This window comes from Zalophus californianus, chromosome 11 (genome assembly GCF_009762305.2).
Source record: "Zalophus californianus isolate mZalCal1 chromosome 11, mZalCal1.pri.v2, whole genome shotgun sequence".
Taxonomy (NCBI): domain Eukaryota; kingdom Metazoa; phylum Chordata; class Mammalia; order Carnivora; family Otariidae; genus Zalophus; species Zalophus californianus.
Window position 1 is genome coordinate 76,468,403 of NC_045605.1, and position 20,879 is coordinate 76,489,281.

Below are 20,879 nucleotides of genomic sequence, written 5' to 3' on the forward strand. Positions count from 1 at the left end.
TTAAGCCTGAAGTTTGAGCACTGAGCTTGAACTTCATTGCCAGCATCATTTTACAATATGGCAGAGATAATTTCAGATGATTCAAAATCTTAACATATTTTTCTATCATTATTATTCAAGTGATTTCCTCATGATTTTACTGGGTATATCAGAATTTGGATATGAGAATCTTCTTTCATATTTTTAAAATTTATGTGATTATGAAGATTACACTAAATTTTGTTGTAAGACCCATTCTCTCTAGAGTGGAATATATCTGGAGAAGGAAAGGAGGGGCGAGGTCCATTTTGAATTCAATCCAGTGAATTCAACTGCTACTATACTAAATCGCATCTCACTCTGTCTGAGGCATGAGGTCCTATTGGAGAATCTCCAGGAGAGGCCGGTGGTACCAGAAAGAATTTCCCCCCTATCTTTCATTTTAATAATTTTGATCTTAAAGAATACATTTTCATCCTTTCTAAAGCCACTTGATAGTTATAGTTAGATACCTTGATACCACGAATGTTCAAATAATTTTATCGAGAGGTTTTCTTCAGGAAAATATATAGTGAAACTAAAAGCAGCAAGGGGATGCAAATAGAAACATTCTTTCCATAATGGAAAGAGTGACTTTATTGTCTGCATATTTGAACAGTACATTCTATATACCCTTTGGAAAAAGAAAGATATTAGTTCTTGGCAATTTCCACATCTTCTTTTATGTATCTCTTCTGTTTTATATCTGAAATGTCTATTCGATGTAATCAAAGGGAGTAGTTTGTCTCAAACTTTTGTGAAGAATGGATTATTTAAACTGCTAGTATTAAATTTTCAGTTCACTGCATGTAGAAAAGTGGAGACGGCATTCTCTCAATTTTCTTTGTACTTTGAATAGGGGAAAGAGAGTACATATTCTCGATTTTAATGTTACCTGGCCCAAAAATGGGGGAATAAATCAACTGCTGAGATATATTAACTTCCAGGCATTGGTGAGCTGTCAAAGAACAGTTAGACGTGTATGGGTATAAGAGATTGAATGATTTGATTTAAACTGTGTATGAGCTCCATTTTTTGTGTCTTGGAAAATAGAGAAACTATCACCTGCCTAATTCAGGGCATCATGTTTTGAGAATTAAATAGGATAATCTCTATGAAAGTAAGTTTTGTGTGCCTAAGGCATGATTTACACTCACAGTGTTAATTCCTTCCTTTGCCACCCACCATATGATTCAGGAAAAAAATAAGTCAGTGCTGTGTATAGTACTGCATTGTATTTGACGCTATGGCAGTATAATGGTAAATAAGATCCTGGTTCGGGGGCACCTGGGTGGCTCAGTCTGTTAAGCGTCTGCCTTCAGCTTAGTTGGTGATCCCGGGTCCCGTGATTGAGCCCCACATCTGGCTCCCTGCTCAGCGGGGAGCCTGCTTCTCCCTTTCCTGCTCCCCCTGCTTGTGCTCTCTCTCTGTATCTCTCTCTCTCTCTGTGTGTGTCAAATAAGTAAATAAATATTCTTAAAGAAAAATAAGATCCTGGTTCTCTAGGTGTAGTCTATTATAAGGATTATAAATAGATCTATATGTACTATAAATAATCACTACCACCCTTTTGAAGCTGTAACACTCACAACCTTAACTAGGACATGCACAGGTTGAACTCTGCAGCATATAAGTAAACTCTTTGCAAGTGACCAATATAGTTTTGTCCCAGTAACTATATTGAGAGGAACTATTAGATTTGAGGGTAGTTGGAAGACATGGGAATGGTATTAGTTCAAGGGAAACTAGGCACGTGGTCAAATATTGAACACGGAAACCCCAAATAATGGCTTTCCTTTTCCTATTACACATGTGCTAATAGGATGGCCACAAGCCACATGTGGCTATTTAATTTTAAATGGATTTTTCCCCCAATTTTAGTGAGAAGTACTTGACATACGTCACTGTATATGTTTAAGGCATACAGCATGATGGTTCGATTCACATATATTATGAAATGAATCCCACAATAAGTTCAGCAAACATCCATCATCTCACATAGTTTTTTAAAATTAAGTAAAATTTACAAATTAGTTCCCCAGTCACACCACAGTTCAAGTGTTTAATAGCCCCGTGTCACTAGTGGTTACTAGAACATTCCCACCATCACAGAAAGTTCTATTGGAAAACTATTCTAAAAGTGAGGTTCAAGTTTAGGGTGAAGATAGAAGTAAATTGTCTGTCAGTCATCTTCTGAGTTCTGGTACTCATAACAACAACAACAACAACAACAACAAAAATATTTGCAAGAAAATACGAAAGAAGGAAATCATAGGTAAATTCAGCATATTTTTATGTGCATTGATAACAGGGATAATAAATAACGTGTATGGAACACTTACTTCTATACTTGAATTATGTTATTTAATTCACATTCACACACGCATAGCTGATGAGATGCATTGTTTTCTATGCGCATTGACTAAGAGAGTGAGGCACAGAAACATTAATTTGCCCAAAATATCAAACCAAGAAGGTGAGATAGCTGAGTGTGAACTCAGGGAATTGGACTCCAAAGCCCCAGCAGATAATGGAGTAAATTAAAAGCCTTTAGAAGTAAATTTAAATTCTTCTTATTGCAACCTAACCTGCTTATTGCCTGAAGGGAAAGGGAAGGCACAAAACCATTCTTTTGTACATTAATCATCCAGTCTATAAGTATTTGGGGGGCCATGAATACATATCCTGAGTTAATCCCACTGAGAGAAAAAAAGGTAAACATTAGACTCTTGATATTAGAAAAATTAATGTGCATCCATGTGATGATTTACTAGTAGTCACTTCTCATTTTGCTAACACAAAATATGGAATCCAGATCATGGAGCCTGGGATACAGCAGTGTGACTCTTGCGAGTAAGTGTACCTAAATTTTTACCCAATCTCAGTTCAGCTTGGCGGTTATTCTCAAGTCATCATTCTCTATTCAGTAACTTTCAAAAATAGCTCAAAGTTGTCACTTAAATTTTTCAGTTATACATTTCTTAATTTATGGAAATCATTTAATATATAAATTATGCTATGAATTTAGTGAATTTTGAAGGCCCTGGAAATGTGTCCCCTGGGAATGTGAAAACTCTAGTATAGTATTTACTCCTGCCCCACGTTGATTACAATCTAGTTTGAGGGGTCAAGTCTTACCATTCATGCGTGCATTCCTCAGTCAGGTTTTGAGGACATAATGTGTAACAGCACTGTCTGGAAAAACTTAGTAAATAACTCAAGATGGTCTATAATTTAAATGCTATAGGAATTGTTTGAAGAGGTGAGCAGTAAAGGGAAAACTAATAGGGAAGATATATCAGATGAGCCATGTGGGGAAGTTCCCTTTTGAATCTCCAGTTCTTTAGATCAGAAGTCTTCCTCTCCATATCTGTGGTCAATTTTCAGCCTTTCAAGTGTACACAGCCATCAGTACTTAAGGCAGTTCTCTATTCTAAAACTCTTCTTCAGGATTTCCTTGGCAAGGAAATCAGCAAGGAAATAGTTATTCAATCTATCAGTTTTTATTTTTATTTAGTGATATTAAAGAAGAGATCCAGAGCTATTCCCCCCCCCTAGGATTTTCATGAGAACCTAGAGAAATTAACAATTAAAAAAATCACAGAGGGGAGGGGGGTGGAGGGATGGGCTAGCTGGTGATGGGTATTAAAGAGGGCACGTACTGAATGGAGCACTGGGTGTTATACGCAAACAATGAATCATGGAACACTACATCGAAAACTAATGATGTAATGTATGGTGATTAACATAACATAATAAAAAAAATTATTAAAAAAAATCACAGAACTGGAAGCGATCTAATCGCCAAGGTTTTCAGAGCTTTATAAACACTTTTGCGTAAAAGATGTCAAAAATACTTTTAAGTTCCAAAGGTATTGCATGCTGATATTATTGAATCATTTGTTCTTTAATTCAAATGAAATCAAATTTATGCCCTAAGACATTATAAATGGCACAGTAACCCTGGAAAGACCTTTGATTTGGAGTCGGTGTTCAACCAGGAAGAATATTAGATCCCACAAGCACGTGACTGCTCTTAGCCATTGCACAAAGATCCTTACACCTGGTTATGCGTGATGACTTATAAATAGGTACTCTGTGTGAGGGCTCAATTCATTAGTCATCTGGACTAATGAGGATGACTTTTTAAAATTTCACCAAGTAAAACATTTCATCTGAATGAGGACTGGAAGCTACCATTCACATTGTTTACAGTGTCCTAAGTCTTCAGATGACATAGAAGCACTAAATCAGACAGGTCCAGAACAGAAACAGATATCCCATAAATCACTTTACTACTGCCTTGTTTGATTGCTGTTACTATTGAATTCTTCTGCATTGGATATCCCCAAGTTATGAAATATCAGTAGCCAGCTTTCATTTTATTTGTCCTAAAATAACTTTCCTCTCTTTGAATAGGAATCAATTTTAAATACTTATTCTCAGGTATATGTTATGTAAATGACTTTGTAAGGACCAGAACCTTGTAGGGGAAAATGTTGTTTTCACTTCTATGCTCAGTGCTTGTCCTTTTAAGTTCTTAAAGAGTAGGCTGACTGATTTCTGAGGGCTTGTTGCTTGTGGGTATTCTCTCAAAATATGTCCCTTGGTTGATTAAGTGTCACATCAATCTCTAGCTTCTCAAGTGCAAAATGGATATTGTATTTCTTTCCATTACACAAGCCTTGAGCCTTATGTCCTTAGGTGTCCTTAGCATTGTCAAATAGTTTATAATTTCTAAGTTATACTTCCTCTATGCAAACTCATTCCTGGGTCTTAAGTGGTTTGCCACATTTTATTCTTTCTCTATTCAGGGATAGAGGTGGCAAATCTTAATGTGGCTTTGTATTTGAATCTATTTATGTTCTTTTCTTAGAGATGATCTTTGCTTTAGTCTTATAATAAAAAAGCTTTATAGCCATCTCTTGGAGATTTTTTTTTCCAGCAAATCGTCTTTTATGTTTTGGCTGACACAATTTACCAATTTTGATTATTTAATCTGAAAATATTGATAAGATGTAAAAGTCATTTAAAATCCTACTTGGGGTGCCTGGGTGGCTTGGATGGTTAAGCGTCTGCCTTTGGCTCAAGTCATGATTTCCAGGTCCTGGAATGGAGCCCTATGTCAGGCTCCCAGCTCTACGGGGAGTCTGCTTCTCCCTTTCCCTCTGCCTCTCCCCTTGTTTGTGCTCTCTCTGTCTCTCTCTCTTTCAAATGAATAAATAAAATTAAAAAAAAAATAAAATCCTCCTACTTATTTTAGAATTATGTAATGAAGTAAGTGAAATGCATCAATCACCTTCCTCAAAGGTAATTGCTATCAATTTGGTGCATGTCCTTCTTAAATTTTCCCTAAACTGACATTATAAAAATGAGTATAATATTTGTATTTATAATAAAACATATTTATATGCAATTTCACCTTACATATGGCCATATGTGTGTGTGTGTGTGTGTGTATATATATATATATATATATATATAGTGTTTATACACATATACACATGATCATAAAATGAAATTGTGGTATACATATCTGTTTGCAAATTATTTGTTTATGCTTATGAGCACCTACTGAACATCTGTATGGTTCAACATATATACATTTATCTTACTCTTTTTAAATTATTGCATAGAGTTCCATTGTATGTATACTGTGTATTATTCCACCAGCCCTCTTTTGGCATATTCTTATTTCTATATTTTCTTATTCAATTACTGTTGCAACAAATATATAGATACAGATATATTTTAAGCACTAATCCTATTATATCTTTAGGATATATACTTAGAAGTGAATTGCTAGATTTAAGGATTTTTTTTATTTTAATAAATACTGAGTGATGTTTGCAAATATTTTATAAAGGAGATATTACACTATGCTATTTATGATTGGTTTTACAACTTATATAGAAAATAATTTCCTTGAAAACTATTACTTAACCAAAATGGCTCAGGGGGTATTGCTACACAAGTAACCTCATATATGATAATTATATCAGTAATGCCTAAAATATATAACTATATAAATATTTGTGTATTCATGCAAAAATCTTCATTATGTCTCCTCTAAATTAAATTCAATCAGCAAGAAAGAGATGGACCTTTGAGACTGGACAGACACAGACTTTGAGTGATGTAGTAACTGAATGTTTTAGTTATGCGGGCCATAAAATCCTCAGATGTGAAGAACTCTAGTAATAGTATGATGTTAGTAGAACTTCACCAATCCTCTAAGGCTACTATCTCATTTTTTATAACCATTCTTGCAAATGAGTTGATCAACAACATTTTGCTTTTATTTGTGGTTCCCAGTGAATGAAGGAAACATTCTATTTATGAACTTAAATCACAAAGTGTTTCTCCCTTGATCTTTTCTCTCTTTGAGATGAAGCTCTATGTAGCCCACATCATCCAAATCCATTGTTCAGTTTTTCATGTCACAGAGAATTGCATTCTGTGACTTCCCTGGAATGCCATGGACACTGGTCATGTTATAATAAAGAAAATAAGACCACACACCTCTCTAACACTTGGTATGGTGCCAGTGGAGGTTTCCTGGCTAAAATTTTATGGCAGACTGTTAATAAGAAAGTCTGTCCAGGTTCATACCCACCCATACCCATCTTATCTTAAGCATTTTCTTTTCTTTAAAGTTTTTATTTATTTATTTGAGAGAGAGAGCATGAGCAGGAGGAGGGGCAGAGGGAGAAGCAGGCTCCCCCCTGAGCAGGCAGCCCTACAAGGGTCTCAATCTCAGGACCCTGAAATCATGACCTCAGCCAAAGTCAACCGCTTAACAGACTGAGCCACCCAGGCATCCCTTAAGCATTTTCTTTTCTTTTTTTTTTTCCTTAAGCATTTTCTTATCCCATAAGAAAAATGATGCATAATGTCAGTATGTGTCAAGGTCAGATAGCAGAAATACAACAGAATTATTTTTATATTATAATGTAAATTATTAATAATATAATATATTGATATGTATGTGTGTGCATATAAGAATGCAGGTTTGTGTGTTACATATTGTTTATATTCATGTAGCATATTTGTGTTTCATTCTTCTTTCACAAATGGAAAATACATTTATGAATAATTTTTGAGAAATAATGATAGAATACTTGGATGGAACATAAGGCCAAAAAAAAAAAAAAAGAAAACCTAAAATAGAAGAGAAAGAAAAAAAGACAATGTGAGCCAGCGAAGGGACTTGCTTGTATTACTACAAGATGGTAAAAAAAAAAGTCCAGGGGCTCCTGGTGGCTCAGTTGGTTAAGCGACTGCCTTTGGCTCAGGTCATGATCCTGGAGTCCCGGGATCGAGTCCCGCATCGGGCTCCCTGCTCAGCAGGGAGTCTGCTTCTCCCTCTGACCCTCTCCCCTTTCATGCTCTCTCTCTATCTCATTCTCTCTCTCAAATAAATAAATAAAATCTTTAAAAAAATAAAAATTAAAAAAATTAAAAAAAATAAAAAAATAAAAATAAAAAAAAGTCCAGGATTTGTTTATATGCACAGATTTTTTTTATAGTTTCTTAAAGACAACTAAGTTTCATGTGCATTCTACTTCCTTTTCTATACCTCTTCATAACCTATTTATTGATATGCAGTCATTCCAAAACATTTTGTTGAAAACATAAGTATATATTTAATTGGTCGCTGTGATGACTTTGCCGGATATTCCACCAGAGTGAGATTTCTTTGTTTTTCAGAATCTGCCCTTGAAGAAGATTCCGTGCAAAGCCACTGCACCCTCAGGCTCCTTTTTTGCCCGAGACAATACAGCAAATTTCTTATCCTGGTGCCGAGATTTAGGGGTAGATGAAACGTGTCTATTTGAATCGGAAGGTTTGGGTATGTATTTCCTTCAGAATTCTAGCTGATAAAATTATTATGTATCTTTGTTAGTCTAACTATCAAACCTTTTTTTGTGTAATGTCATTTCATAGATTGTTAACTTGAAAAAATTTCAAAGTTTGTTGTCAATTGCAGGTTTGTTGTAAACATGAATCTTTGAAGGTAGAAAATGCATGGCTTTTACTGTTGGTACTTTGTGCACGAAAAGGTGGGAATATAAGTAGCACAATTCCAAGCTAAAATCAAGTATATACAATGCCAAAATGGGGGATATTTGGAAAATGGAGGCTTACATTTTGCCACCGGACTCTAACCTGGACTAGAAAGAGAGCTATATATGCTCCAGCCATAAAGGCACTATTGTTTTTTACCTCTACCAAAAGGCTGAAACACCATTTCCTATAAAGTCTATCTTTGTTGAAACAGTTTTTTTATTTATCTATTTTTAGTGAGTTAAAAATCAAGTAAGCAAGCAGGAGATTGGAATAATTGAAGATGATAAAAGATATGTATCTTAGTGTCTAAACCTACCCAGATAATTGTGGGGTTCTTGTCTTATTTTGCCTTATGATTGAATTTTGGCAAATCCACGTCCAGACCACAGACCAAGCTATTGCATTTCCTTGGGAGAAAACAGACATTGTTCAGTGTTTCGACATTACTTGATATGCTACCGTTAAATGTTCAATCCTCCTGTATCAGCTTTGCCCAGAACAGCTCTCATATGGAGAGTATTGGAATTAAAACCCCCTTCTAATGAAATAGAACTGAGTGAAGAAAGGAGGGGGGAGCCTTGGTTCTTTTGCCTGAGGCTTTAAAAATCAATCCACAAAAATCACATAATACCAAATATTAGCATCAAAGTAAGCTGAGCATCCATCAGAGAGAACAAGCATACAAATTGCCTTCCACACAGAATACCCTTTGCCCCTAGGCCTCACAAAACAACATTTCCCTGCTGAACCTAGGAAATTGACAGTAACAGCTAAAATCTTACCATTTTATATGCCTATGGAAATTTGTATTTGCACTAAGAGGAGTGAATGTGATATGGGAAAGATTGCCATCAGATTTCTGAGAATTCTCTCAACAGAGAAGAAAATTATGTGAATTTAGACTAGGAGAACATTTTATACCTGAAGGAAAAAATAAAGAGTAATTTCTCAGGAGCCTACTATGTACAATAGTGTGCTCCTCCAGTGATCGTTATAGAAATGGACTTTGACTGCTCTTACTATTTCCTCATATTAAAGTAAACCAAACTTGGGGGCAGATGTGTGTGTATGGATATAGCCCTATTTCAGTCTGATGGCAATTTTACAAATAGATTTTAACTTTCAGGTGTCTAGGAAACTGTCGAGTGAAGAATTATAGGAAGGGAGTGTCATGGAATTATTTGCAAAAAATATCTTTGAAAGATCAAATGAATGAATGAATGAACAATAAATAAATTCAGATCTTACTCACAAGGAGTATACTTTTCATGTGTGGACCAACAACATCATGATTTAAAGTTCTCAAGTGCCCCTGCATTGCTTAAGGAACTGCCTCATGGGGAAACTGCCCTATTGTTTGTGAATTTATCAAACAGGTTTTCATTTAAGAAGCATCTTTTAAGAAACCAAACAGATGAACATAGGGGAAAGGGGAAAAAAAGAGAGAGGGAAGCCTAAGAGACTTTTAACCACAGAGAACAAGAGGTGGGTGGGGGATGGGCTAAGTAGATGATAGGCATTAAGGAGGGCACTTTTGTGGAGTACTGGGAGTTATATGTAAGTGATAATCACTAAATTCTACTCCTGAAACCAATATTACATTATATATTAACTAACTAGAATTTAAATAAAAATTTGAAAAAGGAAAAAAATAAGAAGCATCTTTTTCAGTGACTACCATAGGCCAAGGTGGATGACTAGAAGCTGTCAGTGGGAATACCTTGTCTCAATTTCCACCCTGCCTCTGAGTTCTTTTGTTAGTTGAACTAATAAAACTTTCAGTTGGAAACCGAGAAGCTTGGATGGCTTTTTAAAACCCCATTCAGATAAGTAATACATTTTATCTTGAAACAATAAAGCCTAAAGCAACTGTATAATAATGGCCCTGGTATATAAATACATACTCTGCAGAATATAAAATTATGTCAAGATGAATTTTGAGATGGCCTAGTTCTTCACTCTGTTTGAAAAAAAACTTGACTTTATAAAAAGAAAGTCCCAGATAATTTATACATAATAGCTACTATTTTGTTCAAACATCTTTCATTTTGATTACCTTCTATATTATAACTTAGCTTATAACTTGCAATGAAACCAAGTTTTCAAGTAATTTTTAATCCTCTCAGCACCAAACGTAAGCAGATAGTTAGGCTTTCTGGTTTGCTGCTCAATGAAAAGACAAATTTGAAATTTCTGCTGCTCAGAATAGGACATGAGGTGAGGTATAATACGCCCCATGGAGACAGAAGAAGGGAGCCAATATTACAGCATTGACTTCAGGATTATTCGGAGAAAGGAAACAGCTGTGCCCATATATGTTAATGATAATCAAGAGGAAGGACAATGAGAAATTCCATTTCCCCAAGTGGAACCCTTTCTTCTTGGATTTTTCTTATGATTCACTGTGGGTAAGGAAGTGATTAAGCCACGGCTGATGGCCTTGGTCTCTGTATTGTAGAATTGACTTTCTTGCAACAATAACACAGTGTACCCTGCCTGATGTCTTTTCACACTTCACTTTTGAAAGGGAATTTAGGGCAAGGGTTTTTGTTTTTTTTCCTACCTCAAGATTTCATTTCAGTAGCACACAAGATGAAGTGCATCCTTTGTGTCCCAGTGTTTTGAATAGCAAATAAAATGAAAAGATGCCCTGATGAAGGGGGAAAATCTGTTTGAATGAATGATAAAGTAGATCACTGTCCTGAGTGTGTATCAAGAGGCTTCTGTCTTTAGCTGTTCAAAGGTCTTTGCCTGCATAAAGCGTTCTTATCTTTGTGGCAACTGATATGCTACCCTCTGTTGCGGAGTTTTTTTGGGCAGTTATTTGCAAGGGGATCTTGCTTCACAACTCGCTCGATCTGTTCTCTTTCCACAACAGCTAATGACAAGAAAGCTCCGTGGTCGGGAAGGTATGCTGGGGATGAACTGGGGAGCATGGATAGCAGCTTATCCCATATGCTTCCCTCATGTTTCTTGCCTTTTTGATTCTTGACAGATAATTTTCGATGCCACACAACAGCATCACATACAGAGTATAACCTGTAGCTTATCTTCAATGAAATTCTTGGTAATTTTTCCTCTGTGAAATGTCAATTCTCAGATCATAAATTCACTATATCTTGAATAGTGTTTCAAAAAACAGTCAAGAGAAAAATGAACAAAGGTCATGAACAGCCTCGTCATAGAAGACAAAAAAATCTAGGAGGGCACGTGATGTGGTGAGCACTGGGTGTTATACGCAACTGATGAATTATTGAGCTCTGCATCTGGAACAGAAGGATGTACTCTATGTTGGCTAATTGAATTTAAATGAAAAAAAAATCTAATAAAGATATAAAAATGTTGGACAGCTTAGCAATAAGGTAAATGCAAATAAAAACTATGAAAAATTAGCAAAGATTGAGAAAATTATACATTTAGTGTTGAGTATGTAGAAAAATAGGATCTATACATTGCTGAAGAAAACTAGAAATTGGTATGCCTTCTTTAGAGGGCAATTTGACATTATATATCAAAGACTTCACAAGTGTTTATGTTCTTTTGTCAAATTGGTATACTTCTAAAAGTTTATCCAAAGGAAATAAGTAGAGGTAGGCACCAGAATGTTCACTGAAATGTTTTTTGTAATAGTAAAACAAATGGAAATGAATGGAATCTGTGACAGTTAGTGATATCTTAAACCAACTAGAGTCATCATCCATAGATACCAACCAAAAATAATATTCTTGAGACTATTTAAGAATATAGGAAACATACAATATGCTATGAACATGAGGTCACCCATTCATATCTAGTAAATAACAATAAAATATATTCAGAATTTGAAGGAAAGATAAATAGTAATTATGTTGTAAATGATATCATTTTCTTTTTCAGTTACCTATTAACAAAATTAGAGAGTAAACAAGTATGGCATGTAATCTGAAGGATGAACAATTAATTTTATTTATATTAAGATACAATTTGAACATTTTAATTTATATTTTATATATTATTTATATATTTATATTTACTTACATATAAAATATATTAATATATATTAAATATATGCTTATATTTATATTAAGATACAATTTGAACCAGTTTGCGTAGAGCATTATTTGTTGCCATAAAATTTTACACATTGAGAATTATAATGGCAATTTTGTATTATTGAGGTTAAACTGACATTTCAAGTGATTATAGACTTTTACACGGCTATACAAACAGATGACCTATATAGATCTTTGTGTGCTCTGTGGAACATGCTTTAACACTATGGGTCTATACATGCTCAGCTATAACCCCCACTGTTCCAAATCAGGTTGATATATAGGTCAGTGACTAGAGGAGATTGGATTTTTTCATGTCTCATAATTGATTTCATTGGATTCCTTAAAAATATTTAGGATTGTGCTTCAGGTTAAAACGATGAACATGAATGTTTCCTTGAACTTAATAGTGTATAGTTTATCAGCCTAAAGACAAAATATCCTCCCAATAATTATTTTAAAAAGAAGTGAACTTTACTTCTAATGGTGGAGTAAAGAAAAAATATTTAGAAGATTTCTAGGTGTGAAAGCATTTCTGTTTTCAGTTTGACAGAGGCATAAAAGTTAATAGAATGTATTGATATTCCCCCTAAATGTAATATTTTTTCCAAGGTTAAATACTTTAATAACCTTTTCTATCATAATGCTGAATATTTTGATATGGCTCATTTTTATCATTTAAATTAAGACCAAAAGTCTATGATTTATTCTCAATCTTAAAAAGTTTTAAGTTATGAATCCTAAAATTTGTGCTCTTATATGAATTTTTCTAAGATATTTTAAGTAAGAAACTATTTCCTTCAATTAGTGATATTCTTGTGTAGGGGATTTATTATTTGTAATTTACTTTAGTATACTAATTTAGAAATTGTCAAGTATCATTATTTTTCCGAGAGTCTTGTTTATGTTGCTTAATTTGTATGCATTCTGGTGAGCTGGAAGATGGGGGGGAAAAGAATGGGGGCAATACTTTAAAAATGCATAATTTTTGTTTGCTGTAATTGTGTCAATATCATTATGTTATTGGATGATTGTAGGATTTGGAGGCCAGTGACTATTCTTCAACTATTTCTCAGAGAAAGAATCTACTCAACAAGAAAAGGGTTTGCTATCTGCTGTGCTAGCATGCAAATGTGTGTGATTTGTTCTTTGTTTTTATTTTCTGTGTTTGTTTTTTGCTGTGTGGCACTGTCTTCTGTTGATGCATGACTCTGATGAGCAGTTTTACAAAATCCTTTGTTTTCTTGAACACTGGTCAAGCACAGATCTATTGGCAGTATTAGTTTGATGTTGCTGCAGAAAATTAAAAAGGATTATGTGTGGATTTGTAAACATTGTTTTCCATTTTATACTTTAAAGTCACCTGTTACATCAGGAAAAGAATCTTTGTCTACCTTCCAGTTTTTGATAAGTCATCTCTTGTCTGTATTGAGGGCTCTAAGAGTATTTCTGTGGGAAAAAAGCTATAATTACTTTTATCAGTATAGGGCAACAATTTCAAGATACTCATTCAGCACTTGGGTTATTTATATTCAGTTTCTTTGCCAGGGACAATTTATTTTAGACTTTTCATTTTTTAACACCTGTTCTTATACTTACTTGATTAGCATCTCAATTCCCTTTTTTACTTTTGAATTCAGATATTCTCTCCAAATTTAGCCATTTGCCCTATGCCAGAGCAAATGTAAGAGAAAACAGTACAGAATCTGATTGAGAGAACTAAATGTCTCCCTGGAATGAGAATTATATCAAGACTCAGTGGAGTCAGGGTTGAATTAGGGAAGTGAATGGCTTTCTAGCTTTCCCAGAATCACGTTTTTGTTACACAATATTCAGTAATAATAACCATGTGCTCCACACTGGTAGCTAAGTAGGACACATGTTACCATATCTACTCCTCCAACAACCAACGTTTTATAAATGAGAATGCTGGAAACAGAAGAATTAAATAACTTGCCCCATGTACACTTCTCAACAGCCCAGCTGGAATTTGAATTCCGCTCCATTTACCTCCAGAGATCATGCCCCTCTGTTATAGAAAGTGATGCTCTGTTTGATTAATTTTAGAAGTTCATATGATTATTTCAAGTAGGGGGGAAAATAGAACATAAATGTAGACCAAATTAGAAAAGATTCTTGCCTCTTATTGCTGTTCTGAAGGTTAGTGACTTAATCAATTAATTTCACATATTTCACATAAGGTTTGGATACTGAAGAAAGGAAGGGCAATACTAGTTCTAGGACATTTCTCAACTTAGTCGCAAAGGCAATTAACTAGGCTTTATTCTATATATCGTCCATAGTGATGAGATTATGAATGAATTATCCTGGTTTGTATGAATATATGGATGTTATAGCCTATTCTAAATGTAAATAGTGATTCTGAGAAATCTGGATTCACACAAACTCAGCATTCATGAGCTGGTGAAATTCTTAGCCTTTTCTTCTCTTTAGGCTCCCTGAGATCATTTTAAGGCATTTAAATTGCTGTGCTACTCCTAATTGCCTCTTATCTTTAAACTCAACGGTTTCTGCGTGGGTCTTACCAGGAGTGACATGATATAGGGAACAGTTTGTTACTAACCCTTCACTTTTTGGGAAGCATCTTTTGTACTTTATTAATCCTGGCAGGAGAGAAATGCCCATAATACATATAAAGGGCTAATCCAAAGCATGAATTATTTTCCTTTAATTCATCATTGTCATCACTGTTATCTGAAACATTTGTAGATTATATATATATGTGTGTGTATATATATATATATCAAAGCACATTTGAATGTTTCTAGCAAAACAGAGGAATTATAACTATCATTTGTTATAATACACAGCATTGGTTAATACAGTGCTTCTCCAAAATTAAAGTGCATACCCATCACCTGGAGAGCTTGTTTAAATGTAGGTTCTGATCAATAAGTCTGGTGTGGGACCCAATAATTTGTATTTTTATCCAGCTCCCAGCTGATGCCAATGCTGCTGGTCTGTGGACCCCACTTAAGAAGCAAGGGAGTAACCTTTATTGAGTGCTTGCCATATGTACCAAGTGCTTTTAACTGTAAAATCACCTCATAAGGAAGAGCAAGTAGAAGGCAAGACTCCTGTTTGAGAGATGAAAAAATTATGCAGCCTAAACTAGAACCCAATCCTTCTGACTTCTACAAGACCAGTGCTCTAACCCCTGAGCTTGGAGCCTCCTTCTGACTTCTAGTTTATTGTATTTTCTATCATACCACTCTTTCTGAGTATTAGAACTTGTTATTCTCTATTCTGGGAAGGTGGACAATGTTCATTTATGATATTTTCACAATTAAATGATATTCAGCCAAAATGTATTTTTTTCAAGTTTCCTTCCTAAATATAAATCTAAAAACCAGTTTCCTTCAAAACCAGTGTGAATATTATAGTCTTTATTGTATAGACACCAAATAGACAACACAATTTTTCATGCTTCCATTTCTTTGCCCATGTGTTAAAACTTAATATATTTAGCTAAACTGTACATTTATGGTTGAATGCATTTTATCCTTGCAGATTCTGTGACATTGAAACTCTACCCTTTGCTTTAGTGGAAGACCTCATTTTCTATTCCTGGAGCTAGCAGCACTCCATTTGACATTTGATGCCCATGAGATTTTTATAGAATCTAGGTTATATGCCTGAGTCTCTTGCCACAATTTTTTTGAATAGGGATCTCTGTTACTTTTCCCAGAGGTGTTCTGCATTATGCTTTTCTTTGAGATGGTTTTGATTATTTTTTTTAAATCCAGTGATAAAACTTTTTGCATAATAATTACCATTGATTGGAGAGCTTTTTATTTGTTTTAAAAAGAATTTTTTAGAGGAAAGAAAGCAATAGTGGTCCCTTCTTCTAACTCAAAGCAAAAAACCATATGAACGTTTCAGTGATAGAGTGAAAAAAATGTTTTCTACTGTAAACTTTAGTGTAAGTAGAAGCTTTATTGTTTTTTTGCAAAGATGAATCATTACAATGATTTGTTTAAGATGAGTATCCTTATGACTCAATACAAAAGCTTTCGTTCAAATGCAATATGCTAAAAGTTGTCTTTTTAATCATCCTGACAAAGACTAGCTAGCACTCGATTATTTGATCTTCCAAAATATATAATACATAATCAACTTGGGTAATTTACTAAAAATGGACTCATCTAAATTTTATTCTCAGAGGAAGATAATATAATGATAAGGTGTTTGCTGTTTCACAAAATGACACATTTTACTCAAGCTTTATACTTAGCACAAACTTGTAATAGCTATAGGATTATCTGCTTTATATTCCTGTATATGCTGACAAAACTGACCTACTTAAACTGACATTTGATTTAGATTGATTTATAATTAGTGGTCTCTGATATAATATAAATGATAAAATATTCAATATATAGTCATTATAATAGGACCACTTTAAATTATATATATTATACCAATAGTAATTTTTTTATAAGTTTTTACAGTGCTTAGCATAGTGACTGATACCTGATCGGTGCACACACAAAAAAATGTTTTTAGAAAAAAAAATAAGTGAATTATTGTTGACTAAGCCAAATGAAGACAATCTTTAAACAAATAATTTATAATAACAAAAATTTTAAGAAATAATAAAGCTAGCATTGGGGGAGCCTTTCCTATGTGCCACACACTGAGCTAAAATAACAATAAATATTACTTTGATCCTCACCAAAGTATTGCAAGGTATACACTTTTGTTTTTCCTCAGAAAAATGAGATCTTATTGAATAACCTCCCAAGATAATGCAGCCAGTAAGCCTTGGAGTTGATACTCACACCCAGATCTTTGTGGTTTGAATCCCATGGCCACTATATTCTATTAACTTACTTTAAAAACTTGCTTGAGTGCAAAAACCAAACAAAGTCACCTCTTTAGCAAATTTAGATACTATTTAAAGACTCTTGAATTTAATTGTATAGCCATAAGCAAGAGTATTTGTTTTTACAATTAAATAAACATTGACATCATTTGCATTTTCTCAAGACACCAGGTAAGATGTTAGTCTTTATTTAGTTTGTTCATTGTCAAAACCACTATCATCACCAGATGATTGTCATCATCCTCGATTTTTGAGATGTATTACTTAGTGAGTAATTACTGTTTTGTGCTAAATTATGCACATCTACAACTTCATCTCACTCATTGCTCACTAGTCATCAGACATGGCTTTTCTGTTTTGTTTTGTTTTTTTTGTAGGGTTTTTTGGTCATCACAGGCCAGGCATAATACACCTGCTATTTGAAAAGCCATTAATATGTGAAACAATAACACGGGGGTGTTTTTTGAGGCAAGTTTTTTCCTTTATGAAAAATAACATTTCCAAGAATTTTGGGAAGTAAAATAACCATTTTACTAGTTTTTCCTAAGAAATGATGCTGAGGGAGAGGTTAATTTGTCTTAAATTTTATAGGCTGGTTCTTTTAAGGATATAAAATGAAGAATCATGCTGTTACTTTTTAGTTTGCCAAAAATGATTTTCTAATGAGTCCATGGTAGATTCAATGTTTGAGTTTGGGCATGCCAAAGCTGTTTTAAGTTGATAGCTCAATTGAAGAAGCAAAGAAGCACACAATAGTAATGTGTCTCACATATCACATTACCTTTATTAGCCACATTATTGTTTTCCTTCAGGATGAATTTTATTTTCCATAAAATGTATCTATTCCAATGCTTATATAGGCCTCAAACTGTGTATAATGAGTTGGTTAAGGAATCATTATAGCTGGGTCAGGTATTTTTATAATTGGTTCTTGACTGCACATTGACACAATTGGGTCAGTTCACTAGTAATTTTTACAATTTGACACTGTTTCTATCAGGAAGTACATGAGATTGTGTCCACGTCTTTAGGAGCTGTAGCCGCTTGCTTTGCATAGCTTTCACTGAGGATGAGGGTATTAACAGGGCCTAAAAAAATCTTCCTCTCCTCAGTTTTTATATATTCCTTTTTCCACTCAAAAACTCCTGTTTATTATTTTGTTCCATGGATAGGATTTTTTTTAAAGCCTGACTCGGAAAGAATTGATTATCTAGACAGAAAGATTGATTTTCATTTGTTTGCTTCTGTTTGGTGATGTTTGTGATTGTTCTCTTTTTGAAATTGATGCCCATGTGATATTACGGTCCATATATTATATTGCACTGAAGTTGATTTAATGAAGTTGTGAAGTTTGTATCATTCTAGCCAGAGTCAACCACTGGTGCATTTGAAATTGGAGTTATTAACTATCCTTATTTTTAGATTGTTTAATTAGAAATAACTTTAGGCTTCCTGATTAAGGGAATTCACTCAGGGTCAGCTAAAGCTAAACTTTATGTTACCAAGAATTGAAATATTTTGTAATTGAGATTTTCCATAATTCTATTTTAATGAACATTGTTGAGGGGAATAGAAGTTAGTTTGTGAGCTTCAAAGGTGACATTTTATAACAAGATAATAAAATTGTGTCTGTTTAAAGCCAATTATATACTTTTACAATCCAAGTAAATGTTTTCTTTCTATTCACCACAAACTCCTAATAAATTTCATTCTGATGTCTGTGGACCAAATATTACCACTACCATAATCTGTGGAGTGAAAGAATTAGATATTAAAGTTAAAGGAATAGAATAATGTTGGGAAATAGAATTATTACAAAATTCTGTGTTTAAGAATTAAAACAATATTACTCTTTTTCTTAAAATTTATCAATAAGCTATCAATAGGCTAGTATTTTCTTTTATCAAGATATTGTCTATGTAAAGACCATTCTCAGTACATTATATTTTTTCAATATCTATTGGCTTTATTAGGTGCAGTATATAACAATATTTTTAAAATTCTCTAATCTTTTTAAAAAGAGAGCAATATAAGCAGGACATACACTTTTGGTAGGCTCAACATATGCAAGTATGATTTGTCAGCATTACTGAATGTGTCCAAAGCAATTCGTAAAGCAAGATTTATTAAGTAATCAGATTATATTAGAATCTGATCAATACAAAGAACAGTCTTCTAATTTGCTCATTTTATGGGCAAAGTTAGCTGTTGGTATATATTGATACATATTTACAAATCCATTCAGTTGAAAGTATATCTTTCTAAAGTATCATTTAATCAGACTTGATTAGGAGAGGACATCAAGTTTCAGAGTCTCATTGATGTCACTACTTGGAGGATAACAATGGCATTTTTATCCTTATTCATTGTATTATTTCGCTGAAATCACTGGTGAAGATAGACTCAGGATTTTTAAGAGTCCCTTCTTGCTCCATAGTCTTCTGTGTGCTATGTATTTTTAAATATCAACTATTTATATCATAATGACAACTACATATATTTCCAAGATTGACTTACTAATACTACCTAATAAAAGAGAAACATTTTCAGGATGAGATTTACTCAGGGTGAGATTTTCTGAGACTCATGACTTTGAGAAGGGAGGTTAGGCAGAGAGTTTTGAAAACTGCGTTAAGACTTCAGTAGAGCTAAGTGTACCATGGGATGGGATGGTTTCTGTGAATGTGAGAACGAAGACTAGATCATTTATGGGAAGCATGAGGGATGAGAGGTCATTGGCAAGCCTGTTCACGATTGAGCTGTTTTACAATCCCTTCTATTATAAAGGTGTCCACCTCTGTCTTGTCTTTCAGTCCTCCACAAGCAACCCAGAGAAGTATGTCTCTGTTTGCTAGAGCTTGGCCGGATTGCAGCCAGGTAGGTCAAACTGCTGCCACTATGTTAAGATGTGGGCCATCTCAGCATTGAAGCAACTGAGGAGCTTCCTGGCTTTGCGTTGTTAATTTAACCTGGGTATTGAGAAGCTACTCTTTCAAATATAATCAGTACAAACATCTCAAGAGCAGTTGTTCAAACTAAAAGCATGCTACCAATATTCCTAGCCCCACGATCGTGTCAAAGCCACTACGTCTAATAAGCATTTACTAAAAGCATATCCTCTCGTCCAATACATTTTCCCTCCATCCTTTTCTTGGGGGGTAGGGGAAGGTCTTGTACATGAAGTTGTGTGTGACTATTACTCTTTCCACTAAAGTCTATTCCTGTTATGTCTCTCTCTCCCAACTCCTTCACCTCCTCTCTCCCTGTTTATTCTTTATAATAATTATTAATTCTTAATATAATCCCTAAAATCATCTAATATTTAATGAATTTATTAAAATTTAATAATTTTAATACCTGTCTCCTCTGTTCCTTTTTTCTCATTTTCTCTCATTCAACATCCCATCTCTCAGGTCTTTTAGCTTCTACTTCTAAGTGGGGAGATAGTTTTTCAATTATTCTCCGTATTTTGATTAGAGAAAGGCATAGAATATTATCCTTCATAGGTGAAAATATGTATGGAATCATTTTCTTCTAGGAAAAAAGAAGTAATTGTAAAAGTCACAATCATAGCTAAATAGAGAAAGGGACTTTATTACCTCAGCTGACTTGCTTTGGTTTCATATCTTATCTTTCATTATCTTGCAAATGACCAAATAGATCTTCTGACAGTTCTGTGAAGCTGAAAGAATTAGAAACGAGGATGTAAGTGGTTGAAGAAGTCTTGATTCAAAATTAAATTAAGAATTAATTAGATGTTTTTTTCATCAAGATCTGAGTACACTTTTAGGATACAGGTCAGATGAGCCAATGAGATAAAGGGAGAGCTAGCTCTGGGTGAAAGTTCTCAAAGAGAAATTTATAAAGATAATCAGGGTAAAGAAGATACAAGGTGCACACATCAGCAAATTACA

The 20,879-nt window shown here is 34.1% G+C and overlaps 1 protein-coding gene across 1 annotated transcript in view; it reads left to right on the plus strand.

Annotated features, from left to right (window-relative positions):
- The window catches only part of GAS2 (growth arrest specific 2), a 125,685-nt gene that overhangs the window by 37,447 nt on the left and 67,359 nt on the right, over positions 1 to 20,879 (plus strand). The window contains exons 4-5 of the mRNA XM_027578907.2: positions 7,729 to 7,870; positions 19,779 to 19,842. Of these exons, the coding sequence (XP_027434708.1) occupies positions 7,729 to 7,870; positions 19,779 to 19,842 (206 nt within the window). The remainder of the gene's footprint in view (positions 1 to 7,728; positions 7,871 to 19,778; positions 19,843 to 20,879) is intronic.